Raw genomic sequence first — 18,732 nt, forward strand, 5'->3', positions numbered from 1 at the left:
CGCCGGAGATCATTAGCCGCCTCTTTCGCAGCACAAGAAGAACAGGGTGGTGCCGGACCATTGGAGAAGCGGAGCAAAGCCGGAGATTAGTAGCTGCCTTTCGGCAAAGAAAGCTTCCCCAACCAGCTGGCTGGTCGCCTCCCCTCGGCCATACAGAACAAGCAGGCAGAGGAGGAGAGCAGCTGGCCAGTTGGGGAGGCTTTTGTGCTGCGAAAGAGGCGTTAATGATCCCCGGCCCGCCGTCTTCTCCAACATCCGGCGCCGCCTGTTCTATGTGCCGGGCCCGGCAAGTCCGAGCAGCCAGCGCGTGGAGCAGGGCGGCGCCGGAGATCGTTGGCTGCCTCTTTCGCAGCACGGAGGCCCCTCGGCTGGCCAGCTGCTCTCCTCCTTCTCTGCCTGTTTGTTCTGTGTGGCCGAGGAGGAGGAGACCGGCTGGCTGGTTGGGGAGGCTTTCTTCGCCGAGAGAGGCGGCTGCTGGTCTCCAGCTTTGCTCTGCTTCTCCGATGGTCCGGCGCCGCCTGTTCTTACTTGGGCAGCCGGGCGCCCACAGCGGCGCCACGGGCGGCAACAGGCAGTTCCGCCCGGGCTCCGCTCAGGTGTCCGGCTGGGGCTGTCGGGAGTTGCTGCCACCAGTGCGGCTCCGGTCCCGCGTTGTCTTGGGAAGGGTGGGGCAAACCAGGAGCCGCTGAGCCTGAGCCTCCGGTGCCGCTGCTGCGTTGCAAAAGGCTGCCGCGGCTCTTCCTTTTGCCTTTCCTTCCCGAGGCGACGCGGGACTGGGGCGCGGCGAAGTAGTAGCGATTCCTGACTCAGGGGGCCTTTGAGGGGAGGGGAAGAGAGTGACTCCTGCCTCCCACTGTTATCATCATCTTCTTTTGGGTTAGTGAATCAATTAAACCTTTCATGATAGTGAGATCGTTTCCCAAATTAATTATTTTTATTTTTGAAATTTACCAGTAGCTGCTGCATTTCCCACCCTCGGCTTATACTCGAGTCAATAAGTTTTCCCAGTTTTTTGTGGTAAAATTAGGTGCCTCGGCTTATATTCGGTCGACTTATACCGAGTATATACGGTACTTATTTTATAGATAGATTATGATGTTATCCATTCAATTGTATCTGACTCTTGGCATTCTATAGGCCAGGGCTATTCAAATCTTCCACTCTTGCACTACTTCTTTGAGTTATTCTATACTCTGGCTGGTGCCAGCTTTGATGGTGTCCAGCCCCCATGTTCTTTGGCAGTTTGGTTTCCTTCCAATTCTTCAAAACACAATTGCTTTCTCCAGTGAATTTACAGATACTTATTCAAATATGAATTCTGTCATTCCCAAGATCTCAAGAAAGTATCAGTTATTCTCACCCAGACCTTTTTTTAAAAAAGGATGTAAAACGCTCTGAGAGATTATAGCTGTGTAATTTACTATTTTGAATTGATTTTTTTTAGATTATTTTTCTCTATGGTATGACTGCAAGCTGCTTTTTAAAAAAAATGATTTAAAAAAACCTTAAAATTATTTATAATGCTTAATGTTTAACTCAACCTAGACTCTAGTTTATGTTTCTGGCTGAGCAAAAGCCACAATAAGAACTTTTGTGAAAGTCAAGAGGCATGCGATTTTTTTCCTCTTTACGTGATTACTCACCTAGGAATTTAAAAAAAAGGAATGGCATATCTGTTTACATACAAGATATAAGAATACTGGATATTCTGAATATTGGATTCCAGAAAATGCCTTGCTTGCTATTATAAAACTGTCTGACATATACGTGGCCAATTAAACATTTACAAATCTATTTCATATCACATTCTATTAAACTTCAGTAAGATGACCAGTGACTTACTAAATTGGCCATGACAATGGTGTCAACTACAACGGGGTTTGTTGATGTTCCAAGAGTGAACTGAAGGCCTCTGGGAGGCTGCCCTGTAGTGATATCATAGCAATGCCCTTCCAAAAGGAGGTGTTCTAATTCGTACTCGGCTGCCACCACACTCTCCACCTATGTAGAAAGAAATAACCACTAGTTTAGCATTCAAAAGCTTAAATAATTAAAAGCAATGATCAGCATCAACAGTTGAAATAGGAAAAGTAAGATAAATAAGTCTATCTTACAATTTTAGATAAAGTGGTGTTCCAAGCTTGATATCTCCAGCTAAGAAGACCATTCTTCTGTTAGATTTGTACCCAGAAATATGTATCCCAAATATTCACAACTTAGCATTGCGAGAAAATGTCTACCACTAAAAGAGATACAGATATTTTTATTTATTTTATATGACATTAAGCTCACCTGGAGGCAACTTTGAAGTAACATATGCTATGTTCTGTTGTTATATTAATACAGTTTTTTTCAATTCTAGATTCTGCAACCATCTTACTAAGACAGCCTTACACAACTATATATTCTTCAGAGATACTGGAGTTTACAATACCCCAAATTCCTAGCAAATGGGATTAATAATTATGCCAGGTAAATAATTTTGGAACTTGCAATGCCAGCTCATTTGGGGAGTACAAAGTTGGAATAATTGTTCTGGAAAATGCTTCAATAGATCCTACGTACACAGGTAGTCTTCGCTGAATGACCAGGTGCTTGAAAACTGGCTCACAATTATGATGGTCGCAACACTCCACAATCATGTGATCTCCATTTACTGCCTTCATTGTAGGCTTCCAACAAGAAAAGTCAATTGGGAACTGGCAGGAGGTCATAAATGGAGACCATGTGACAGCGAGATACTGCAATCAGTCAGGATTTGTCTAACAGTTATGCCAGCTACAACTGCTGTCATAAATTGGCACACTCACAATATCAATTTTACACTTGACTTGCTTAACAATTGAGTTGCTGGTCCCAATTACCATTGTTAAGTTTAACAATTAGTATTCGTAGTTTGCCAGCTTCACTTTTCTTCTTGCTATTTAACATCACAGCATTTTAAAAAAACAACTTTATTGAAAAGCCTATTCTATAATGGAGAAATCCAACTCCTTGAAACAAAAATCAGCATATATTATTAGAAGATAAAAGCAAATAAATTATATGCATCTTATCCTCCAAATCATCATACTGGTTAATGCAGTGCAGATTTTAATTTTCAATTAGTTGACTAAAAAGTTTTAGCTGAAAGCTTTATTTTCCAAATGGAATACTGTGAAATACTGGGCTGTGAAAATATTTACAGACCCCTGGACATAAACTGTTTCAACTCCTTCCCTCAAAACGACGCTATAGAGTACTGCACACCAGAACAACTAGACACAAGAACAGTTTTATCCCGAAAGCCATCACTCTGCTAAACAAATAATTCCCTCAACACTGTTCAATTATTACAGTCTGCACTACAATTACTGTTAATCTTCTCATCACTCCTTATCACCCATCCCCTCCCACTTGTGATTGTAGGATTGTAACTTTGTCGCTTGTATCCTTATGATTTATACTGACTGTTTCCTAGTATGATTTGATTGCTGATTGTACCCTATGACTGTCATTAAGTGTTGTACCTTATGATTCTTGATTCTTAACGAATGTATCTTTTCTTTTATGTATACTGAGAGTATTTACACCAAGACAAATTCCTTGTGTGTCCAATCACACTTGGCCAATAAGGTATTCAATTCAATTCAATCCAATTCTATGTTTCTCTAAAACTTGAATGCATGTTAATAAATTTACCTCCTCCAAATAAATGTTGTCAAGATCATATGATGTTCTTACTGACTCCACCATCCAGCTCTCTGGAGTATTTAGATTCAGAGTAAATAACGGTGATTGAGGCATATCCAGGAATTTGGCAACTGGTCCAGGAATAAGGTGTTTTTCTGCTGTAAAAGTAATTTCTGGCTCCAGAACGTAGCGATAAAAACTAAGAGGTAAAGATGACAAATATTTAAATGTTGTAGTATTAAAAATTTGCTCTCTTGCTGGTGGCTTGCAGTCATTTCATTACCAGACTAGATAACCTCTTCATCCTAGAAGGGAGTGGGATTTGCTCTCTGTTTATATACAGTAGCTGTTAGTATTGGTGAGTGTAAGGAATTGTGTACTCCTTGGTAGTTCTTTCTTTGGACTGTTGTTTATTCTCTGATGTTAATTCTGGTGTTAGGATTCACATCAGACAAACAATTCAGCAGTGAAAGAGTGAAAACAAAAATAAAATTAATAAACAATAAAAATAAAATTAATAACTAGCTGCAGCCTATAGTTTTCCAACACTAGCATTAAAAGCAAAGTAATCATAACATTTTATCAGTATTGCTATATACTGTTACATTTGACTGAGCTTATTATTCCTCACCTTTTCAAAGGCATGTCGGAGAGTTTGGATTGACAGTTCATAAAAACTCTGAGGTTCATATTTATGAGTTTGTTCAATACCTAAATCGAGGGAAAAGGACATATAAATCTAAATGCAATTGAACTACAAATTTCTTGCAATTTCTTCTTCTTCTCATATCCCTAATGTTCTGTCTACTAGCTCATTAACATTGAAATGCACTCATCATTTGCTATAGGGGAATCACTGTAAACTTATTAGACTGTTAATTGATATTACACATATAGCTAACATAAGAAAACTTAAAAGCTAGTTACTTGATTAATCAAAGTCCTGTCTAAATGTGTTCAATTTAATTCAAATCTCTTATCTTCTTGGGCTGTGCAATATAAAGGAGCACAACTGAATCACTAAAACAGCTGCACATTTTTTAAAGTTCATACAGCTGCTTCATAAACTAACTCCTGATTCCATATGTGTGTGTATGCTCACGCTCTCTTCCATTCTTCCCCCTCCCCTCAGTTAAGTGAAGCAGATGTGCAGGGGAGAATAGACTCTGGCGTAAAACACAGAGAGTCAAATCTGGAGAAAGGTACATCTGTTGTTGTTTTTATTTGACGTGTGTTCTGTGTAACCTTGCACTTAATAAAACTCTTCTTCCAACGGATTGGCACAGGCAATGAATTATGTATTTCAGCATTTTCCATATTAATACAAAATGCATTTAAAATCTAACATCTTAAGTTCTTTTTTTTTGTTTAAAGATTTACAAGTGTGTTCTTAAGAGTTATTATTACTCACAAAAAACTAAGGTAAGGAAAGATAACAGTATATTTTGGAAATGTTTCAACAAGTGCCAGCATACAGGTACTTATGACCACATTTGAACCCAAAATTCATGTTGCTAAGTGAGAAATCTGTTAAATGAGTTTTGCCCTGTTTATGATTTTTCTTGCCACAATTGTGAAGTGAATAATTGCAGTTGATAAGTTAGTAACCCGGTTGTTCAGTGAATCTGGTTTTCCCGTTGACTTTGCTTGTCAGAAGGTTGGGAAAGGTGATCACATGACCCCAGGACACTGCAACCATCATAAATGTGAGTCAGTTGTCAAGCATCTGAATGTAAATCATGCGATAGGGGAATGCAGCAATGGTCATAAGTGTGAGAAATGGTCAAAAGCAGGGGTGGGATTCTACCAGTTCGCATCTATTCGCTAGAACCGGTTGTTAACATTCTAAGCAGTTCGGACAACAGGTTGTTAGAAGAAATTACTGGCCTAATCCTGTAAGGAAGGCAGGAAGGAAACATTCTGGTGTTGCTTACAGAAACTGCCTCTCCGTTAACCCTTATTACATTCTTGACAGGACTAGACTTCCTGTCTCAGGAACTTCTCTGGAGTTTTTTTCCTCTCCTTTGCTTGTACTTTGCTTGTGTGGAGTGACCGTTCAAAGTTACAATGGCACTGAACAGAGTGACTTATGATCATTTTTCACACTTACGATTGTTGCAGCATCCCCACAATCATGAGAGGACAGGCGAGGAGATGCGTGCCTCACTGTGAGTGATATTGAGTTGGCCACACCCAGCCAATAACATGACCACCAAGCCATGTCCACACAGTCACATGACCACCAAGCCATGCCCACCACCTAAGCCACGCCCACAGAACCGGTTGTTAAAAATTTGAATCCTACCCCTGGTCAAAAGTCACTTTTTTCAGTGCTGTTGTAACTTTGAATGGTCACTAAGCAAACTGTTGTAAGTAGAGGAATACCTGTATTTTGTATGTTAAGGGTGAATTCTTTTACAATAGGTTTCACACATTGCTTGTAAAATGAGAAGCTTATTTCCTCTACTGATCAAAGAAGGAATATCCATAACTACCCAAAATATTCCAAACATTTTGCAGTTACCAAAATAATAACAATAACAATAACAATAACAATAGCAGCAGCAGCAGCAGCAATAATAATAATAATAATAATAATAATAATAATAATAATAATAATAATAATAATAATAATAATAATAATAACAACAACAACAACAACAACTGTTATTGGCGATATCTGCAACACCATCAAACATCCAGATTTACCTATCCCAGGTCCTTGGTAAGGACTCGATAGTTAGACAAAAATGCCAAACCCAGACTGAACATCTGGCTGACTGTGCGATGAATAACAATAATAATAATACAATAGTGATTATAATAATACTAAATTCATACCATAAGCAATGGAGCAAGTCTTTGTGCCTCTCTAGTGGCAGGATCAACAATAGCCACAACATCAAAATATATTTCTTCCTCTTTTTGTTTCAACTTAATTGCACTAGAAAAAGAAAAAGAAACTACATACAGTATGTGCAATCTGGATTTTTGTATTTAGTTCATGACAGAAATATCTGCAAAAGTTTAAAACATTTATGAATTCCATTTTTAGAACAGTTAAAGAGTCAACTCATGTGTACATATAATCTGTTACTATTTTATCTTTTAAATACTTAACACTTTTTGAAAAAAACAGGCATGGAAATTCTAATGAATGAATCTTTTCAGGACTATTTATATTTTACAGAACCTGAATGCATATTATTCTTGGCAGACAGACATGACTAATTAAGAACCACTCTTGTGGATTATTTTTACCTGTATCTGTCCTCAAAAAATTGGTATTCAATCCTTGCCTCTCCCTTTGGTTGTGCAGACAGAAGAGCATCCACCTTCATGACAAGGTCACTTGCACTGAAGAAAGAGGAAAAGACCATCCTGCCAATGTTTCCTTCCAATGTTATTATCCTTAAAAAGCTCACTTGATGAGATGTAGTAATAAAACAAACAAACAAACTGTAAGTGCTGCTTTTGCAAATGATAAAATAGACTATATATGAAATCCAGTGGCGGTAAATGCAAGCAAACTGGCTGTTTCTCTTTGCTTGCTTATAAAAGATACCGATTTCATTTCCCTTGCTCTGAGGACTGGCTTGGAAGAGGCACACAGGGATACTGGGGGATGGAAAGACCAGAAGGATGAAACCACAATCTACTGTTCCACTAGAATGTAAATAAACTTAATTCAATGCAACCAGAAAGCTACAAGGCAAAGGGGAAATAAAGAGATGAGACTCATAAAGGAGAATATTTGTAGCTCAGGGTTGACATGAGGGGTCCTTGGGGGTCTCTGAGTTTGTTTGTTTTCTTGCAGATGTTTCATTACCCAAACTAAGTAACATCCAGACTAGCACTGAAGTTACATAGTTGGGGTAATGAAACATCTGCAAGAAAACAAGCAAGCTCAGAGACCCCCAAGGATTCCACATGAAACTCATTCTGTAAATAACAGTGCAGTTGTTTTTTATTTGTTTTTCAAAGAGAAGCAATGTGGAGGTAATCTTCAACTCACAACCATTCATTTAGTGACATTCAAAGTCACAACGGCACTGAAAAATGACTTATGACCAGTTTTCACATGACTGTTGCAGCAGCAACCCCATGGTCATGTGATCAAAATTCGGGCACTTGGCAACAGGCATGTCTTTATGACAATTACACTGTCCCAGAGTCACGTGATCACCATTTTTAACCCTCCTAGCTGGCAAAGTCAATGGGGAAGCCAAATTCAATTAACAACTGCATGATTCACTTAAGCATTGCAGTGGTTTGCTTTGCAACTGTGGCAAAAAAGGTTGTAAAATGGGGCAAAACTCACTTAACAACTGTCTTGCTTAGCAACATATGTTTTCGGCTCAATTGTGGTCATAAGTTTATACTATCATGTTTTATACTCTGCTCATGTTTTACACCGGGGTAGTCAACCTTTTTATACCTACCACCCACTTTTGTATCTCTGTTAGTAGTAAAATTTTCTAACCACCCACTGGTTCCACAGTAATGGTGATTTATAAAGTAGGGGACAAAACCCCTACTGCCCAACATGAAAGCTGCAACGCCCATTAGTGGGCAGTAGGGACCAGGTTGACTACCACTGTTTTACACTATCTGCTCACGTACTACTATTATAAAATAAGGTTTAAATATTTTCAGTCAAGGGTTTTTCTAAATACTATGAATGGGAGAGAAACTATAATACCCACTACCACATTAAAGATATTGCACTACCAGGAAACATGTAAATAAAAGTAACAGAATCAATGTAAGTTAAAATCTTATGATACAATCTCTCTATATTTAAAATCACCTGGATTTTAAAGGAATGTCTGTATCTGCAAATAAACTTGGAATACACTACGGTATGCTATTTCTACCTAATATGCCCTGGTTTTGCCAAAGATCTTACTCTTCTGCTTTTAATACACAACTACCAGTACCATTATGTGGAGGGTGGCATGATAGAGGAAGAATCTCTCTTAGGTATTCCATAAACACTGAAACCATCAACAGAGCTCAGTGAAGAATTCCTCTTCCTTTCTATAACCTACTCAATTTTTACTTACAGATCTTCTTCCACTCCTAACTGCTGTACATGAGATTTTATTTTCTGCCCAGATGTCTTTAGAATAATATTTTCTAGTAAGTGGAAGTCATCCTGGTTAAAAAGCTCCCCAGCTTCCAATGGACCAATAATCTGAAATGAAGATGAAATGGTATGATCATGATCACTACGAAGTAATCTGAACCAGACATATTCTGCAACGTGCACAGTTTCTTAATATGCATTACCACTGGGAATACAACACATACAATAGCTTTGCAAAAAAAATTGAATAGTAAAAAATGGTAATATTTCATTTAAATCGGTATCAATACTACCCTGCCATGTGATTCACATGAAACAAGACCATTCTGATTATGTCACCTAGCCATGAGAATATTCTTTCAAGATGCTTCTTCAGTTGCTCTTAGTATGAGGGCTTATTGACATTTGAGGTTGTACTAGCTTTTACTGCCTGCAGGATCAATGTGCTGCTTGATTATTTGACCCAATTGTTTTATTTTGGTTTTGTTGCTACTGTTGTTAACTACCTTGGTAGTCTTTCACAATAGTTATGAGAAATCAAATATTTCTACATTGAATGTCCCAAAGGTGCTTTTTCAAGAGGCAACTGGACTTTCTGGTGTTTATTTGAAGACATTTCGCTTCTCATCCAAGAGAGCTGAAGAAGTTTCTTGGATGAGAAGCGAAACATCTTCAAAGAAAAATCAAAGTCCAGTTGCCTTCTGAAAAAGCACCTTTTGGACAACCATGACCTGGATAACTGAGAAACTCCATAGACTTCTACACTGAATGTTTACTGCAAACCATTATTAGTAAAAAAAAAAACCAGAAACATTTCACTGCTAGACATTAAGTTGTATTTTCAATACACAACATTAAGCAACATTTAAAGACTGAAGCTGGGAACGGCAGAATAAATGAAACCTACAATAGCTTAAAATAATATAAGCGCTTTAAACAACTGTTAGTGTGGAAAGTGAAACAATGAGCAGCACAAAGAGAGAAGGTAAAATGGCTGGGAAAATAAGATAGGTTTGTCTGGAATAGAAAATAACTGAGGGAAGACCAAATTTGCCTCACTGGAGAAGAATTTCAGAACTGGAGATATAAGGATGGAGGGAGGGAATGCCTTCAGCTTTATAGCAGCCTATTAAGTACTTTCTGTGCAAATCTTAATATCACAAAGGAGTTATGAAGGACAACATATTCTAAGATAAATGCTATTGTAAACCCATCCTGAATAATCACCAACAAGATGGAGTTGGAACATATTAGCACAGATTATAACACCACAATTGCCTATAAAAATTGGTCTGATTATACACTCATGGAGAGAAAAGCAGCTTCAATCTTGACCACCTTCTGAAAGATGTTAAAGACTTAATTTTTCCAAACGACATTTGGTTTTGTAACACCTCTTTGTTAGGCTTTGTAAGTTTATGGGTTTTTGATCTCGTTATATTTCTGTATTAATAGCTATAAGTTGCCAAGAGACTAGATTATGTGGGGTAAAAATCTAATAAATACATGAATAAGTAATAATAGGTCATCAGAATTTCAAGTTCAGAGATAGAGGATTCACAGTTGAAAATCTATAAACGTATACTGTAGCAAAGAATATATATAATAATTCCGTTTTAAGAAGTCAATTTCATCAACTTTTAGAGTGCCCATATAAGGACTTAAAAATATGGTCAAGAGTTTGATTTACATTAAAATGAATCCAAAATTAGCATTCTGTTGTGCGGGAGGGGGGGGGGTACCACATTGGGACCTAAGACATTTGCAAAGAAAGCCTTTCTCCTTTTATCAATATAATTTGCTCACCCTTCCGTTGCTAATCACCGCTCTCTGTCCTTTCTTCAGTTTAAGAACATCCCTGCAGTACACAGCATGTGAAAGAATAAAACCCACTTCAGGGGCTTCGAAGGCCACTTTAAATGTATTGATTTCCATACCCTAAAAAGGGGAGGGGGGGAAATATTTCATTAAAAGACAATGTGATGCATCTTATGCTGTCTGGTTACTTCAGAAGGAAGTTGGAATTTAGAAAGAATGCCACTGTGTTTTGCTATTATTCCTACTGTGTTTGTTTATCTTCAACACTTACTCCAACAGCAAATTCTGTAATATCTGTTCCAGCCTCCAGCATCTTTGCATTCTCCTCTTTAAGTAATTTTGTGATAAAATTTTTGGCATTGTTTGACGTCTGTGTCTGTAAGGCTGCCCATATGGCCTTGGCAATGATTGTGTTTTCAGCTGCTGGGTCTTCACTGGGATTGTTAATCACACCAATCCGGATAAAATTACTGGACTTCTACAGAAGAAAAGGAAATGCAGATTTAAAATGTTATTTTATGGTTCTTAAGTGAAAAAAAGAAATAACTGTGACAACCAGCAAGTCAGCTTTTTTTTTTTTCCTAAACAGAGATCACAAGCCAGTTTAGTATAGTGATTAAAATGCTGGCCCAGAAACTAGGAGACTCTGAATTCTGATCCCACCTTAGGAATGAAAATCAGTTGGATGACTTTGGCCAATTAAGCCCGGATTAGATCTCTACGTCACTGCACATCAGGGAACATGTGTGTCTTGTCATTCGGGGATAGTTGCATAGGTGTAAAGGTGCATTTATATTTCTGCAAATATTAACATTCTGGCGAGGAGGTGCTCAAAGAGGAAGTCAGATCAGCCATTCAAACATAGGACGCGCACCTCCACACAACACACAGTTGGGATTTAGGAGATATGCGTGTCAGCATGTCTGCAGCCATCTGCAACCTATGCTTATCAATATGCTATGCAATAACCTCTTCACAGCGGCAACACCTATGTGCAGTTGTAGGTAACTCTAAGTCAATCTTCATTCTTCCTCAGCTCAATTATAAGTTGTAGGGAAAATAGGAGGAAGGAATATGAAGTATGTTCACTGCCGAGTTATTTATAATAAAAAGGATAAAAATCTAAAAACTAGAAAGACTGAAAACAGTTCTGAAAAATGGAGCCAATGACCATAGCAGAATGAACAACTGGCATGATGAGTAGACCAGCTGTTTGACAATTTCTCTCCACCCAAAGGGAGCTTTTGAGACCACACACAGGGCAGTCCCTGTTTGAAAATATAAAAGCCCAACAGTTTTTTTTTCTCTATCTTATCTATCTTCAAAAATCAAACAAGTGGTAAAACTCAGTCTTCCCCCATTCCCAGTTCTTCGATGAAGGTTGTTAGCTGCATACTTGATGTTTGATAGCATCATATAACAGTTGTCTTCCAGATGGTTTATCAAAATCTCCAACAATCCAAAACGTCACTGGCCTGACAAAAGTATCATCTGTGTAAGAAAAAGATAAAAGGAAGAAAATTGAACATGATCCTAGCATAACGTACATATTGGGCATGGGCAGTGCATAGAAAGCTATTTTTAGACAATATCAAAATCATTAGGATATTAGTATTTATGAAGAATACTACTTATTTTGAATCAAGCCTATTTTGCAAAGAATGAAAAATAAGCATATTTGTGTGATATCTGATGAAGTTATTATTCTAATGAAATTATTATTACACCACTAAATTCAGATTATTTTTAAAAAGTAATATAGAAAACCTGCAAGAAAGTTAAGAGATACATTAATATTTAAACAAACTCTATTCATTCAAATTGTTATTCAAAGATTTCTTTAAAAAATATGCAATGATTTCTCATTCGCGATAAGACTACATTCCTTAAAATATTAAAATTAGTAATAAGTGAGAGAGAGAAAAAGAAACACTCAAGTTCATTACCATAAATTTCCTTGGAGGACATTCCTGACAAAAGTAAAACAGGAAAGAGTGGAAAAACATAAAATTAGTTTACAGATTTAACCTCATTAAATATCCAAGACCCACTGTAGGGCATATAGTACCCTTATAACCAACTCAAATAATCTAAGAATGACTTTGTTTCCAGCAGAAATACTGTTTCCTTTGCCAGAAATATTGGCAACAATTTGCAGGAATGTTTATTCCTAATGTTAAAAGAAACTTCTTGATGCACTTGTTCTTCTGTTAAACAATGATCTAGCATGGAATCTGCAGCCCACCATACTAGAGGCTTTCAGAGGTATCATAACTAGACATTATTGCCATAGTTGACATTTAAAGTCTTTGAGAGCAACAAAAGAATACATAGGGATGCTCCACTGTCTTAGCAAGGTTCTTCCACCAATCTGACTAGACGAATTTCTAAAATGAAACCTAATCTGAAGCTAGCCAGTCCACTTCATGCTCTGTTGGATGAGACTAGCTAGCCCTCCAAAAATACAGTCCTATTATGTCTAAAGGGGTGACTCCTTTAATTAAACTTGAACTATTCCTTCCATAAATAAAACTGAGAAGTTATTGGCCTAAACTGATTTCTTCTGCAGAAGTAAGACAAAATTTTGGAGTAACAACTTCCCGGTTTTCATCTATATTTTCAAGCTTCCATTACTAAAACTCATTCAAAGAGTAACAATAAGAGAATAAGAGAGAATAAGAGAAAGTTGAGAATACCCATACACTTAAACGTTATCTCCTACACATTGGATGAAATGTTTTTAATATAGTTGCTAGTTAAAAATCTGGATGTGCATATTAATTCAACTGGACTACTGAATATTTTTTCATCAAATGTTTAGGGTGATGTAAGAAACAGAACTAAATCAGAAACATCTCAGATACAAATATCAATGTAAAATATCAAATATTACATAATAGGATACGGTAGGGTAGGGTAGGGAAGGGGAAGGAAAAGAAAGGAAAGGAAAGGAAAGGGAAAGGGAAAGGAAAGGGAAAGGAAAGGAAAGGAAAGGAAAGGAAAGGAAAGGAAAGGAAAGGAAAGGAAAGGAAAGGAAAGGAAAGGAAAGGAAAGGAAAGGAAAGGAATATTTCAGCAATAAACAGTAAATACAATTTCTATTATGCAAAAAGATTACCTATCAGCTCCTTTGTGTAGTAGATGCCATAACTGTAATAACTGGTAAGATTTATATATATTATCCTAAGCTATGAATGCTGAATGAGCCGCACTGGTTTATTAACACATAATATTACAATATTATTCACAATTTAAATGATAAAAAATCCAAACTATATTTTGGCCTAGCACAATCTGTGAATTCAGCCACTGTAGCTTAATCAGCATATCATGCTTAAAACATGCAATGATTTATTGCAGAATGTGAACAGAGTCCATTTAAGAAGTTTGGATTTTTTCTGAAGAACTGCTATGCTTATCTGGCATAAAATTACAATGTGTGCATTGGTCCACCAGTATTCCTCATTTTCCTCAGTTGCAGATTATGATGATTGCAACCAACATGGGTAATAGTGATAAAATTCAACACTTATTTGTAAACAAGGTTGGCAGTTGACCACAGCTGGGTTTATAGAAACAAATACATAATATAGCAGGGCAGGAAAGAAGTGGCAGAAAATTATGTATTGCAAATAAAAAATAGTATAGTATAGCACAGCAGTCCCCAACCTTCCCGGTTCTGCAGACTGGCAGCAACGGTGGTGCGGGGAGGGAGGGAATGGTTTTGTGTGCACACCTGCCGCTTGTGCAAATGGAGCTTTGTGAACTTGCGTGCTCACCCGCCACTTGCGTGGCCCGGTTCCCAATGGACTGCGGACTGGTAATGGTCCGTGGACCAGAGGTTGGGCAGCCCTGGTAGAGCAGATAAAAGGATAAAGGAAAGCCATTTCACCTTGCAATGGAACCTTTTTTTTTTTTTTTGAAAATATTTGGAGTGTTTAATGTAATAATTACATTATTTACGAACAGACTATAACAGGCTGACTTTTTATATTCTGCTCCACAGACTACAAAATGTAAATAAAGGTGATTATGTACTAAGATTGAGAGGAAAATATGTTTTACACTAGCATAAAGAGTAACCAGAAAATCTTTTAGGCTTCATTAGTCTTTTCAACAAAAGACAACTGTGCATAATATGGTATTAATATTTTCTTCATCACATGCAATACTCAAAGAAGAAAGAACTCATAACTGTACCTTTTTTGGTTAGATAAGTCATGCTGTTGGCTATGGCAGCTGTCTTGTCCTTGGAATCCAAGGTACTAAATCTAGCATAATCATCCACATAGAAATTGTCTAGAAAAAAATAAATACAACTGTGATAACTCTCTAGAAGAGAAATATCTAACATGAGCAAGTAGAATAAATGAGACACCTTATCAGCAAACCACTTATAAGCGCAAACATTTTAATATTTGATTTTATAGATCTGACAAAATTAAAACTATCTTTGTACGGTATGCATTTGTGCAAACACACCTTCTCAAATATGTCAGGGATTTACATTCTGCAATCATTGCAATCCAGGTGGAATTGTCAATGATTCATCAAAATATTTCTGCCCCCACTTTCTTTCAATTTCTTCTCAAATTCCCAAAGCTGCTTTTGAAGATTGTGTGATATTCTATTGCTGATATGAAGAGACTTTCATGTAGGAAATAAATAAATAAATAAATAAAGCCCCCATATGTGCATTTAAACATTTTAGTCATGTATGAAGGAACTCTTTGCATCCCTTACATATTTGAGGAGATATTCTGTTGAAAACCTCTTTAATAAAAATTATTTTAAAACAGAAGAAATTTTACCTTCCTAAGTCTTGAAAATAAAGATTTTAATAATACATTTCTTGACAGGCAAAAGATTATATATGCATACATAATAATTCATCAGGGCGGACAAACCAATATACAACACATACTTCCAATGTATTTTCTGTTCCCTTTACAGGTATTGTCTGCTACTGCTTTCAATCTATCCATTCACCCATTTATAATATGGTTTCAATGAGGTGCAAGAGATGGAGTCATTGTAACAACTTGGTCAAGATCTTAGGTTCAGAAGGGGCGTGCATAAGCGCACCAACGTGCCTACCGTCCCTGTCCTATTGTTTCTCTTATTCTTTTATTTTTCTTATATGTACCCATTTCATGTATTCACAACTATGTATACACTTATACTTATTATCTTGTAAACAATTGGCAAATCAAATAAATAAATAAATAAATAAATAAATAAATAAATAAATAAATAAATACGTCATATTAAATCATTGCCAAATGTGGTGCTCTCTAAGCTTGGTTGTTGAAACCTAATATTGAGCAACGATACAAATAGTTGAACTGTGGGGTCATTTAGGCTCTCTGAGCTTGATTTTCTCTTGCAGACATTTCATTACCCAACTAGATAACATCATCAGTACAATAAGGGGTTAAAGAAATAACATTGCTGTTATTATTACTAACACTACTATAACCAATATTAATGTAATGAATATCGTTGTAAACATTTTGATTATTTCCTAAAACTATTTGTACTAAAACAACACAGTTTAATTGAAATTTGAATTGTTATATGTTATAAAATAAAAACCTGAATATAAAAAAATAATAATAATCAGTACAATAAGGGAGTAGGATACTGACTCAGACAAACAAGCTAACGGTAAACAACAATCTAATGAAGGAACCACTAAGAACATTCCTACCAACACTGACAGGGTAAGCCATTTGTAGATAAACAGAGACAAACCCCACTTCTTCTAGGATTGAAGATATTTCCTAATTGGATAATGAAACATCTGCAAGCTTGCGGAGGCCTAATTATCCCACAGTTCAACTATTGGTATCATTGCTAAATATTAGGTTCCTCTGAAATGTATCTTCTTCTCTTCACCTTCTGTGACTACAATAAGAGTTTGGAAATATTGGTTTTGTTTTAAAACAGCACGTGTTTGTTATTTCATTTAATCTATGACAAGCTAGAGTTAGTTTAAACAATAAACCAGAGTTTTTGATCCTGGGTCTTTTAAAACATTCCGTAGTGTAAGCTAATCAATTTCTTGTTTTTCACAATAAAGGAACAATTGTGGTTGGTTTACAAAGGAGGGCTATGCTTTCAATTGCCTCCTTATGATTAAACTAGAACTGGGGGATGGTGGGGCAGGCTTATGAACATTATGTGAAACAATGATTTTTTTTTTTTTTTTGTTATGTTCCAGATCATGCTTTTTAAAAATGCTTTATATTGGCCTTACTATTTGCAGTTAAATCTAGATATTCTCTGTCAGACATCAATATCCGAGAGTTGATTCTTGGAACAACATTGGGTTGGGTCATGATATATTCAATTACATCCTGATCATTGGATAATTCACCCTGAAACACAGATCAAGATCAAAATGCTGGAATTATTTGGAAAATCAGAATAATAAAATAAATCATTAAAAAAAATTAAAAATCATTTACATATTGTATTCCACTATTATAAGGTTGCTACCAAGTTACTTCTGTACACCCACTAAAAAGCTGATTTATTTCTGTTAATAGCTTATCTTATACCACATTAACTACTTTAGATATACTGTATATTGTATATAGTCCATTTAAAAATATTTGGTAGTACAGTGAAGATTGCTTGACAAATCTAGATCTAAAGCTCTTTAAGGAACACAAAATAAGCTGTAATACAAAAATATTCGATGAATTTCTTGAAACTCTTGTTAATCAGAAATCTAACTTACCAGGTACACAGCTCTTTGGAAGTAGCTTGTGGTTTCTAAGATTTTATGCATAGTTACTGTTTCTAGTTCATCTGGATCCAGTTGTTCTTTTTGAAGTGGCATTCCATTAAAAAGCACAATGGGTAGAGGACCAAGACCAGTCTGTTCATAGTAATTATATCCTTCCTGAAATAGAAAGAAGACAGAGAACATACAGTGACTTTCCTATTTTCTATTACTACATACTCCATTAATAGGTTTTATGAATAAACTGTACCAACATAGCACAATATGCTTACAGTACGTCACATTATTTATGCAGTATTATTTATCGATTCAATCTAATTTAAAGGCAAACATCTTGAACAAATATTCTATATGTAGACCAGATAGCCAGTAAAATTAGTAGCTTGTTATATATTTAAGAAATATTTTATAAAAGAATTTTGTGCTGAAATATCTATAGAAATGAGTTGAAAAGCTGGCTAGATAATTCTGGTAATTGAAATTCACACATCTTAAAGTCGCAAGTTGAAAAGCACTGATCTATGGGTATATAATAATGAAAATAAACCTTTAAAATAATTTCCCTAAAGTTCAAAGCCGGGACGTTTCCTACCTAATTCAGGTGTGATGTAACTACCCTGTTTCTCCAACAATACGGCCTTCCCCAATAGGAAGTCCCAGCATATTTTACAGGCATGAAATGAAATTAAGCCCCTCCCCCCAAGTTAAGGCCTATATTAAAACATGCGAAATGGGGGGGAATGGTGGGGGGGCTTGCCGTTAGGAAGTACTTTTGTTGCACACCCGGATATGGTGCTGCCTGCGTTGACCCCGATATGAAGTGCCCCACCAACGCCGAGGTCAACATCCAAGCCGTCGCCACCTGCCCACCCAAAGATGCAAGGGGGGGGGAATTAAGTCACCCCCGAAAAGACAGCCTAGCCATTTTTTCGGGGCTCAAAAAAAAAATAAGACCCGGCCTTATTATATGAGAAACACGGTACTATTTTAAGAATTCCCAATCATTATGGATAATACCAACGTATCGGGAGAGGGGCATACATTTGGTGAATATTGGTGTTAAGTACCATGCATAGAATTAACTCATCACAATGGTTTTCTAACTTCAATAATGAAAAAAGGTTGCAGTGCTTGCTTCTTATTCTATCTGTATTTTGATATATAATCATTATGTCAACCCTGAAGCTGTCCTGACCAAAGCCATTTTGAGGCTTCAGTGTTGCCATACTGGAGCTGGGGGATAGGGAGCGGGGAATAGAGACAGCTGGGGTTTTGTAGCCAAGACAAAATACTTTCTCCTGGGAACCAAGGACATTCTCACACCTGGTCAGAGAGAGGAGGAGTGAAGTTACCAGGCAACAGGACAGCACCTTGATTGGACCATGTGACTGATCGTTTGCGGA

At 36.8% G+C, this 18,732-nt stretch overlaps 1 protein-coding gene across 2 annotated transcripts in view; it reads right to left on the minus strand.

Annotated features, from left to right (window-relative positions):
- UGGT1 (UDP-glucose glycoprotein glucosyltransferase 1) overlaps positions 1 to 18,732 on the minus strand; it is a 53,478-nt gene that overhangs the window by 14,546 nt on the left and 20,200 nt on the right. The window contains exons 18-30 of one of the 2 annotated variants that reach the window (XM_026681016.2): positions 17,324 to 17,488; positions 16,838 to 16,958; positions 14,779 to 14,877; positions 12,526 to 12,549; positions 11,976 to 12,070; positions 10,851 to 11,057; positions 10,568 to 10,699; positions 8,739 to 8,869; positions 6,934 to 7,029; positions 6,514 to 6,616; positions 4,304 to 4,383; positions 3,682 to 3,871; positions 1,843 to 2,001 (exon numbers count right to left, since the gene is read on the minus strand). In XM_026681016.2, the coding sequence (XP_026536801.2) occupies positions 1,843 to 2,001; positions 3,682 to 3,871; positions 4,304 to 4,383; positions 6,514 to 6,616; positions 6,934 to 7,029; positions 8,739 to 8,869; positions 10,568 to 10,699; positions 10,851 to 11,057; positions 11,976 to 12,070; positions 12,526 to 12,549; positions 14,779 to 14,877; positions 16,838 to 16,958; positions 17,324 to 17,488 (1,602 nt within the window). The remainder of the gene's footprint in view (positions 1 to 1,842; positions 2,002 to 3,681; positions 3,872 to 4,303; positions 4,384 to 6,513; positions 6,617 to 6,933; positions 7,030 to 8,738; positions 8,870 to 10,567; positions 10,700 to 10,850; positions 11,058 to 11,975; positions 12,071 to 12,525; positions 12,550 to 14,778; positions 14,878 to 16,837; positions 16,959 to 17,323; positions 17,489 to 18,732) is intronic. The other variant, XM_026681096.2, reaches the window with a different exon arrangement.

The sequence above is a fragment of the Notechis scutatus genome, chromosome 4 (genome assembly GCF_049901735.1).
Source record: "Notechis scutatus isolate UNSWTSFEM ecotype Mainland chromosome 4, rNotScu1.2, whole genome shotgun sequence".
Taxonomy (NCBI): Eukaryota; Metazoa; Chordata; class Lepidosauria; order Squamata; family Elapidae; genus Notechis; species Notechis scutatus.